At 42.3% G+C, this 9974-nt stretch overlaps 1 protein-coding gene across 2 annotated transcripts; it reads right to left on the minus strand.

The window, feature by feature from the left end:
• Positions 1–2216: 2216 nt before the first annotated feature.
• Positions 2217–7879, minus strand: LOC116223564. 2 transcript variants are annotated; one of them, XM_042709789.1, is made up of 8 exons: positions 7550–7879; positions 6667–6859; positions 6412–6580; positions 3752–4049; positions 3315–3530; positions 3074–3197; positions 2751–2820; positions 2217–2663 (listed from the first exon to the last, which is right to left on the minus strand). In XM_042709789.1, exons 1-8 carry the CDS (start codon positions 7729–7731, stop codon positions 2338–2340), a joined length of 1578 nt encoding a protein of 525 aa, XP_042565723.1. In that variant the 5' UTR covers positions 7732–7879; the 3' UTR covers positions 2217–2337. The 2 variants fall into 2 exon arrangements, with proteins under 2 accessions (XP_042565723.1, XP_042565724.1); XM_042709790.1 differs by having other exon boundaries at positions 2600–2663; positions 2751–2780.
• Positions 7880–9974: the final 2095 nt, after the last annotated feature.

Consider the following 9974-nt stretch of genomic DNA (forward strand, 5'->3'; position numbering starts at 1 on the left):
CTTGTGTCTCTCCTCACTGTGGTATTGTTTGAGCACACACTTCACTTCTTCCGGGCTGCGTACGACTTTGCGTTGCCGTTGGCCATCAAAATGCCGAAGACCGTCATCCAGTCCAGTTCCTCCACAGTAGTACAGAACATCACCTGGACAGGACGGAATTGGAGTTATGAGTGGGGTAGGCAAAGACAAAAATAGGTTATGTGATGCTGCAAATGTAATTGAATGCGACTTAGATTACCTTCCAGACAGTAGTGCTTTGAGGCTCTTCTGACATAGTGCTTCATGTCCTGCATCAACTCATCTGAAAATGTCCCTGTCCTCAAGAACCTCTCCACTTCATCATACCTAGAGAAAGCAAGATCCTTCCTGCTGTTTGGGTCATTTTCCCCCAAACCCCTCATCTCCGCCCTCTCTGAATCCATCGCATACGGATGCTCTATATGATCTTCTGTCAGGTCTTGGGAAGGGTCAGCATCATCTTCATTGCTCTCCTGTTCAAGTTAATAAAGGCAAACATTTCAATGACCAAACCTCTTCTGGATTTACTGAAAAAGTATTACGGTTCAATGCCACGTTCTACTGATAAAAAGGCCTTCAAAAGGGGATTGGAACTCTGAGCAAAATGACAACATATCCAAATTGATGTTTATTTGTTGGTTACCTGTTGAATGTCTGATGCCATTGCCACAGTGGGGACTGCATCGGGTTTGAGAGATACACTCTCTCCTGAGTGATCAAAGCAGTCCTCTGTGAAGTGCTTGGAGCACAGGACAGATGTTTGGGTTAGAGACAATGGATCCCGTTTGGTATAGGAGATCCAAAGCTTGAATCTCTCGTCATCACTTTTGGGGAACCTGATAGCAGAGAAGATAAGGGGGAGGAAGCTTGCAGAATACTCCAAGAAGCAGTTCCCTGAGTTGTACTGCATGCGTGTGTTACTTATAAAACCCCTGATAGCCTTCCACATGTGCTGACATACTAAAAAATCCAAATATGTCTAAGTGCCCCCTGACAGCAAAGGAAACAAAATCACAAAATTAAGAATTACAACTTATACAGTAACAAAACCTGATACTCCACATTGGCTTTTATCCTAATGTGCTACCCTATACAACAAGCAATTCTCAGACAATTCTAAACTAAAAAGGCCCAGCTACAACAAAACTCACCTGTGAAAGGTCAGGCTCTTGTCTTCACTGTTTGATACCAGGCTACTTTCACATCCATAGCAAATGCAATATTTTTGACGGATCTGACTGCATCCTTCACAGTTGTCAACCCATTTGTGTACATCTTTTGTCATGGAACCCCAGTAGAAAAGTCCTGTCACCTCTTTGACAGTCACCGTCCTATTCTTGTGGCTCTTCTCATTGAGGGTACAAGAAAATGTCTGCAGTTTCCATGTCCCGCTGAACACTGTTGGATCCATGATCAGAGAGCGGAAGCTGCATCACACCCCCCCAGGCTCTTGGTAGAAAAGGCTGTCCCTCCAAACAAAGTATCCCAGATGCGGAGTGGTGTTAGAGGCCATAAAAATCCAGCCATCACTCTCAAAAGTCTATCATGTTCAGTGGCTGAAACTGGAGTCAAGGGTCTACATGTTCAAGAGTTCTCCATAAAGGTATTGCGATCTGTATCACTGTGCAGCTGTGTAGTGTTTCTGTGATTGTTTGTTTTCTTTTTTGTTTTTGTGTTTTGTAAGAATGCCCTTGTGTAATATGGTTTATGTAGAATACATTGAATACCTTTATCATTATTATGTTGAATTGTGTTTAAAATGAAAAAAAGTGAATTGTTAAAAAAATTTAATAAAAAAAATCAGTTAAAACTGGCCTCTACAGGAGGGTAGCAAAAAAGAGGCCATATAAAAGCATATGCTGTTTGCTGCAAGCACGAGAGATCAAGTTCAGATGGGAAAGGTTTCATGGGCAGATGAAAATTAATCTTTCAAAAGGACAATGACCAATGCAGCACTGCAGTGGCTCAAAAACAGAAAGGTGAATGTTCTGGAATGGCAAAGTCAAAGCCCCGATCTTCATTCTATTGAGACTCTGTGGCACTATTTGTCCAGAGGCAGCATCCCATCAACCTAGAAGGTCGAAACCAGTACCTGCTTACCCCAAAAGTATTTTTTCACTAGGGCAAATGCAGAGGTTCAGTCCATGGTTCTTGAATGAAATGACATAAATGCAAACACTGTACCATCTGATTTTGTTATTTTTTTATTTGATTTTCACATATAATACACCAAATATTTTCAGATACTGAAAAAAAAATCTGTGTAAAATTCCACAGAAGTATTTCCGTCCAAATAGAACTTCTGAACAACAAGTGTTTCTAGAATTCCACAACATGAGTGAGTGGGTCATCTGAACTGAGGTAAATGGTCTGTTTCTGACCGTAAACCCCATACTTGACAACACATTTGGCTTCCACACTCCTTTTGGAAGATGCCAAAGCTCTCTCACACTGGTACACAAAGATCTTGTAAAGCCACTGTCCATTGAAGGCATCAATTCTCTGCAAATACTGAAACTTGCAGTTTTTCAGTGTTCCTGTTAGGGAGTCTTGTGGAACTATGAGAACACTCCCAGGAAGATCAAGCACAGATGAGGGTTCTCCTCCTCCGACATGGAACAACTTGGCCTCCAGCAAGGTTCTCACTGTTGAGAAAGAGAACCCAAAGGTCTGTATGCTGTTGTTATCTGAGTCATTTTTGGCACTAAACTGATATAGTATTTCGTACTCACCCATCTTTGGGATAATCTCTTCTGTGGCCTCTTTGGAAAAACTCAAATATATCACTAAGCCAGCATCAATCTATAAAACAGCACATTTCATATGACGTAATGTAAATAACAACACGTTATATTTTTTGAAGGTGATAACATCTGCTTTGTTGAAATTACAATCAAACTTTTTAAACTTTTAAGGGATGCATTGGGAAAGCTTTTAGAAGGGAGGTCTGTCAGTCTGTTCAACACTGTCATCTGCATCAATAAAGACAGTTATTTACAATAAGGAATAAACAGCCGCAGAAAAGAGGAAACTACCCTCATGCAAAATATCTTACCCTTTGGTAACTTGCATTATGTATTTGAATTATTGCTTGTGAGCACTGTTGCAAAACTGTCCTTGCACGCAAAGGTTCCATCCTGTCCAGCATTGGCAAACCCTTATCCAAATGGACCTGGGAACTACAGAATCAAAAAGACCAACTGACTGTATGTATTTGGAACAGAGATGTGGTGTCTGTAATTTCTACAGCCACCATCTCATTAAATATCCATAGAAGAAATCTGAGTGGTACATACTTCTGTAAGGCGCTGGACATGGGGAGCACATCTCCATCTTTTCTACGCTTCTTTGGCGGAAGTCCGGCGCTATCCAGAGGAGCACTTCTCTTAACAGCATGATACCCAGATGTGCCAGAGCCCAGGTGAACTGATTCCACTGGCTCTGCCTGAGCAACAGCCTTGACTCGTTCCACGTCCCCAGCTGTTGAGCTGACCGTGTCTGTGGCTAAAGGACTTGGAGAAGAAAAACATCATTGTATCCTTACTGAACGTATTAAGTGCTGATCAGTAAGTGATATTATGAAGCTACAACAAAACAGTGGTCATGAAGCAAAACAGCAAAGGTAAATAGTGGCTTCCCTACTAATATGCTATGTTCCTGAAAGCGACTCCTGAATGATATTCACCGAAACGCTTCTAAACGCTATAAACACCTTGTGCGTTCAAGCGCTCACCTTGAAGCCTGGGTCTGGCTGAAATATTCATGGTCATTGTATTGTAGACTGGCTGGACTGGCACAGGGCTGCCGGGCAGGCGCACGGGCAGCAAAGCACTCTTCGCACCTCTGGATCCAACACCGGACATCGGCCCTCAGCGAGCCCCAGTCGAAGTGCTTGGAGATGAGCGTGATGCACTTGTCCACGTCCAGGTGGTTCATCTCATTGTGGTATGCCGTGAGGGTGGCCTGGACATCCTCTTTGTTCCTGACCACTCTGCGTCGGTTGTGGTTTAAGTTGGAAAAAAGTACACCATCTGAAGAACATAGAAGGCAGATGTGAAAAACATAGAAGGGTTGTTTTTCTCTCTGTTAAATCTAAAAGTAAATAATTATTCATATCTTCATCAACACCGGTGAGACAGGTACTGTACATATGACACAGAACAGGTTAAATTCAATTCTTAGCTACAAATGTGCAAAAGAGAAATAGTTCCCACAATTAATACTAGGGATGGGAATTGATAAGATATTAGCGATTCCGTTTTCGATTTTGCTAATCAATCAGATTCTTTATCGATTCTCATTGGGCAAGGGATAGTACATTTTATTTTCATATAATTTTCTTTTATATCATATTATCTGAATAGATGATGCATAGCAGATACAGTATGTACAGTGGGGAAAATAAGTATTTGAACCCCTGCCGATTTCGCAAGTTTGGCCACTTGCAAAGAAATGTGTGATCTATAATTGTAATGGTAGGTGTATTTTAACAGTGAGAAATAGAATATCAACAAACAAATCCAGAAAACTGCATTTTATAACATTTATAACTTTATTAAGTATTTGAACCCCCAAGCAAACAGCAAGAATTCTGGCTCCCAATGACCAGTTATGTGCCCAAGAAGCACACAGATTAGTCCTCATTAGGCCTAACAAGGTACACCTGATCTCAACTGGTGAGGTGAATAAAAGAAACCTGTCCAAAGAATCATACTTCACATCTTCAACCTCACCACCAAGGGCAAGACCAAAGAGTTGACCAAGGACGTCAGAGATAAGACTGTAGACCTGCACAAGGCTGGAATGGGTTACAAAACCATCGGCAAGCAGCTTGGTGAGAAGCAGACAACTATTGGTGTGATTATTCGTAAATGGAAGTAACACCAAACAACTGTCAATCGCTCTAGGTCTGGGGCTCCATGCAAGATATCCCCTTGTGCGGTATCGGTGATCATCCGAAAGGTGCAGGATAACCCCAGAACTACACAGGGGGAGCTTGTGAATGATCTCAAGAAGTCACCAAGAAAACCATTGGCAACACACTACGCCGTAATGGTTTGAAGTACTGCAGAACTTGCAAGGTCCCCCTGCTCAAGGAAGCACATGTACAGGGCCGTCTGAAGTTTGCCAATGAACACTTGAATGATTCTAAGGAGGATTGGGAGACAGGATGTGGTCAGATGAGACCAAAATCAAGCTCTTTGGCATCAACTCGACTTGCCGCGTTTGGAGGGGGAAGAATGCTGAATATGACACCATCCCCACCGTCAAGCATGGAGGTGGAAACATTATGCTTTGGGGCTGTTTCTCTGCCAAGGGTACAGGACGACTCCACTGCATCGAGGGGACTATGGATGGGGCCATGTAATGTGGAATATTGGGCTTGAACCTCATTCCCTCATTCCCTCCCATTGAAAACGCAACCTTAAGGATTTGGAGAGGATCTGCAAAGAGGAGTGGACCAAAATCCCTCCTGAGATGTGTGTAAACCTGGTGACCAACTACAAGAAAAGTCTGACGTCTGTGCTTGCCAACAAAGGTTATTCCACCAAGTACTAAGTCATGTTTTGCTAGGGGTTCAAATACTTATTTTCTGCATCAAATGCAAATTGTCATAAATGTTATAAAATGCAGTTTTCTGTATTTTTTTGTTGATATTCTGTTTCTCACTGTTAAAATACACCTACTATTACAATTATAGATCACACATTTCTTTGCAAGTGGCCAAACTTGCGAAATCAGCAGGGGTTCAAATACTTATTTTCCCCACTGTATGTATACATTTACATATAAAAAAAAACTAAGAATAGGTCAACAAACTCTCAAAATGGGAATGGAGATTATTCATATAGTGAAAGCTGGTTTACACAATGAAACAAATGGCACTAACACAACAGACAGGGTGTGGAGGAGTTTCCCTTCGAGATTTACGGATGAAGCGCTAACGTTAGCTGCGCTGCTGTTGCTTTGTTGAGATTCATTAACATTATCTTCACTACGTAGCGTATCGAAAACGTGACATTCCTGCAAAGTTCTTGCATGCTTAGTGGACAAATGTTTCCGCATATTGGAAGTATTTCCCCCCCCTTTTTCGAAATAGACGTTTTGCAAGCCTTACAAGTGGACCTGAGGTGATCTTTTTGCGTGAAATATGAGCACACTTTTGAACGCTTCTGCCTAGACACCATGTTGGCTGCGGTCTAAACAAAACAAAGATGCGTACAGGTACGTCATTGCGCATGCGCAACGGCACTGGCATCGATAGCGGAATTGATGCTTTGGCTAACGGTTCCAAGCAATCGACCCACTGAGAACCGGTTCTCAAACCGAACCGGTTCTCGATTCCCATCCCTAAATAATACACCACCTTTTGAATACATTTAACAGGCTTACCATGTACAGCAAATCGTTGACAGAGTCTCCGCAGTGTATTTTTTTCCACACCATTCAAACCTTGAGGATAGGCGCCTTCGCTCAAGTATTTGTGCACAGCGTCATATTTTGAGAAAAAGGTGCGCTGGGTATTTTCCAAGTTATTTTCCACATCTGAGCCCTGTGCTCCCTGTATGAAGAGACAAAAACAAATATGTGGTATGTGACATTTCCAGACGAGATTGGCGGCATGCTAACTACTCCTTCTCATCATACCTCTATACTAGAATGGCCAAGTAACAAGGTGGGAACAGCATGACTTTTCAGCAGCTTCTCCCTGCCTACAAGCTCAAAGCAGTCTTCAGTGAAATGATTGGAGCAGACCACTGATCTGGTGTGTGGAGACCACGTGCTTCTGTTTGTGTTTTTGATCCACTGGCTGAGCCTCTCGGGGTCATCGAAAGGAAACCTGTTGATAAATGTAACATGAGGGGATGATCTACAGAAACAAGCCTGAATCAATGAAAGGTAGCAATAAAGACGTTATTGGTTAGCTTCAGATTGCTAATGGCTACAGTGAATAATACAGCCTGAGGTGCCTAACATGACATGCTCACATTTATCCTAATTTCATCCAATGCTTTCAAGTATTCTCTACCCTCTGATAAGTCAGTCAATATGAAAAGTATACAGATGTAAAAGAAATACCATACAGACATTAAGTGACAGGCATTACATACTACAAAACATTTGATTTTTGGGCTTAGTAGAGAGAGATGGGGAAGGGGCTTGAGGAATGACCCCAGACACGAGCCTGGGTTCTCAGGGCACTAGATCTGTGCTTGGTGTGGGACACTGACCACTGACACAGCACTACGGCTCTCCCCTAAATCGTTACTACCAGAGACATAACCTTGTTACTATCACAAATGTGTGTGGCGCTGTGAGATTCTGCTGTACAATAGTATTTTTGCTTGAAATGCCCAATCCCTTCATACAACAACTTTTAAATGACTAGTAGTATTGGCACCACAACAACGTGGTATTTAGTTTTACGTGGCACAACTTAAACTGTGGTTGATAAACAGGCGTGGTCAATACACATGTTCATTTTATAAAATTACATACAATTCTGTCATGTGGATGGACGCTCCCTTACCGATGAAAGGTCAGGCCCAGACTTCTCTCCACCGGCCCATTTTGAGTGTAGCAGCCCTTCACAGAGCAGTGAAAGTTCTGGGATGTTTCATCCATATTCAGGCAGAGTTGACAGTTGCCAACCCACAGTCGTATGTCCCTTATCAGAGTTCCCCAGTAGAACTTCTCAGTGATGTTTCTCATGCATCGGTGTGCGCCATAATGACCTTGGTTATCGTGATGTTCCCTCAACACCGTATTGACTTGCACTCGACTTCGAAGCACTCTTCGGAGTCCAGTTCTTCCGCAGTAGTACAGAACATCACCTGGACAGGACGGAATTGGAGTTATGAGTGGGGTATGCAAAGACAAAAATAGGTTATGTGATGCTGCAAGTGTAATTGAATGCGGTTATGTGATGCTGCAAGTGTAATTGAATGCGACTTAGATTACCTTCCAGACTGAAGCGCTTTGAGGCTCTTCTGATATAGTGCTTCATGTCCGGAATCAACTCCTTTGAAAATGTCCCTGTCCTCAAGAACCGCTCCACTGCATCATACCTGGAGAAAGCAGGATCCTTCCTGCTGTTTGGGTCATTTTCCCACAGTAGATCGCCCAAACCCCCCAACTCCGCCCTCTCTGAATCCATCGCATACGGATGCTCTATATGATCTTCTGTCAGGTCTTGGGAAGGGTCAGCGTCATCTTCATTGCTCTCCTGTTCAAGTTAATAAAGGCAAACATTTGAATAACCAAACCTCTTCTGGAATTACTCTTCTGGAATTACTGAAAGGCCATCAAAAGGGGATTGGAACTCTGAGCAAAATGACAACATATCCAAATTGATGTTTATTTGTTGGTTACCTGTTGAATGTCTGATGCCATTGCCACAGTGGGGACTGCATCGGGTTTGAGAGATACACTCCCTCCTGAGTGATCAAAGCAGTCCTCTGTGAAGTGCTTGGAGCACAGGACAGATGTTTGGGTTAGAGACCATGGATCCCGTTTGGTATAGGAGATCCAAAGCTTGAATCTCTCGTCATCGCTTATGGGGAACCTGATAGCAGAGAAGATAAGGGTGACGAAGCTTGCAGAATATTCCTAGAAGCAGTTCCCTGAGTTGTACTGCATGCGTGTGTTACTTATAAAACCCCTGATAGCCTTCCACATGTGCTGACATACTAAAAAATCCAAATATGTCTAAGTGCCCCCTGACAGCAAAGGAAACAAAATCACAAAATTAAGAATTACAACTTATACAGTAACAAAACCTGATACTCCACATTGGCTTTTATCCTAATGTGCTACCCTATACAACATGCAATTCTCAGACAATTCGTGAAAACTACTAAAAAGGCCTAGCTACAACAAAACTCACCTGTGAAAGGTCAGGCTCTCGTCTTCACTGTTTGATACCAGGCTACTCTCACATCCATAGCAAATGCAGTAATTTGACTTTGGGGCAGGGCAATATTTTTGACGGATCTGACGGCATCCTTCACAGTTGTCAACCCATTTGTTTACATCTTTTCTCATGGAACCCCAGTAGAAAAGTCCTGTCACCTCTTTGATAGTCACCCTCCTACTCTGGTGTCTCTCCTCATTGTGGTATTGTTTGAGCACATACTTCACTTCTTCCGGGCTGCGTAGGACTTTGCGTTGCCGTCGGCCATCAAAATGCCAAAGACCGTCATCTACAAGAAGTAAGGAGGTGAAGGATGCACATTTGTACACCGCTGACTAAATCATGTTGGATCACAATGATGTTATAAAATTACCTCCCTACCTTTCAAGAAAAAATGTTTACTTGCTCTTCTTATATGGCTTTGGTTCTGATGGTCTTGTCTGTGAGTTCCAAAGCGTAAATATTGTTCCACATCGTTAAAATGCTGGAAATTCATCCTGTAGAAGGTGGAACAGACTGCTCTTACAGTCCATCATGCCCGGAAATTATTCCCTGAACCTTTGAAAAGCCACAAGAAACTCAAAAAGCCATACAAATACGGCCTAAATCACTGGGAGTTTAAAAATATATAATCCATCCAAACAGATCCGATTTATTAAGCCTGAGTTTACATATATTTCTAATGTAAATATATCACTGAACTTGAGGTAATAATCAGTTTGGCAATCGTACTTTGTGGCCAATGTGTTATTTTGTTATTATTTTGTTACCATAGCCATGTTTCAAATCCTAATATGAATCTCTCATAGGCTTATAGCCGTTAACCTATATCATGTTTATGGGCGATGAGAAGCATTTAACCTGGTAACAGTATTTGGCAAAACACGGGACATAAATGTCGGATCTAATCTTCAAAAACAAATACATTTAAGAGAAAATGCTGCTGGGAAAAACGTCAGTGATCACTGGGCCATTAGCACAATTATCCTTGACAGCTCTCGTCTTCCATGGTAAAGCGAAACTTGTAAAGTACCTCTGGGTT

Source organism: Clupea harengus, chromosome 14, assembly GCF_900700415.2.
Source record: "Clupea harengus chromosome 14, Ch_v2.0.2, whole genome shotgun sequence".
NCBI classification, from domain to species: domain Eukaryota; kingdom Metazoa; phylum Chordata; class Actinopteri; order Clupeiformes; family Clupeidae; genus Clupea; species Clupea harengus.

Excerpts from the sequence above, each read along its gene's own strand:
- LOC116223564 (XM_042709789.1), bottom strand. The coding sequence starts at position 7,731 with ATGAGAAACATCACTGAGAAGTTCTACTGGGGAACTCTGATAAGGGAC. Across the intron at positions 3,198-3,314 it reads ATGTCCAGCGCCTTACAGAA|TTCCCAGGTCCATTTGGATA; the intron begins GTATGTACCACT and ends TTGATTCTGTAG. Across the intron at positions 2,664-2,750 it reads AGAGATTATCCCAAAGATGG|TGAGAACCTTGCTGGAGGCC; the intron begins GTGAGTACGAAA and ends CTTTCTCAACAG.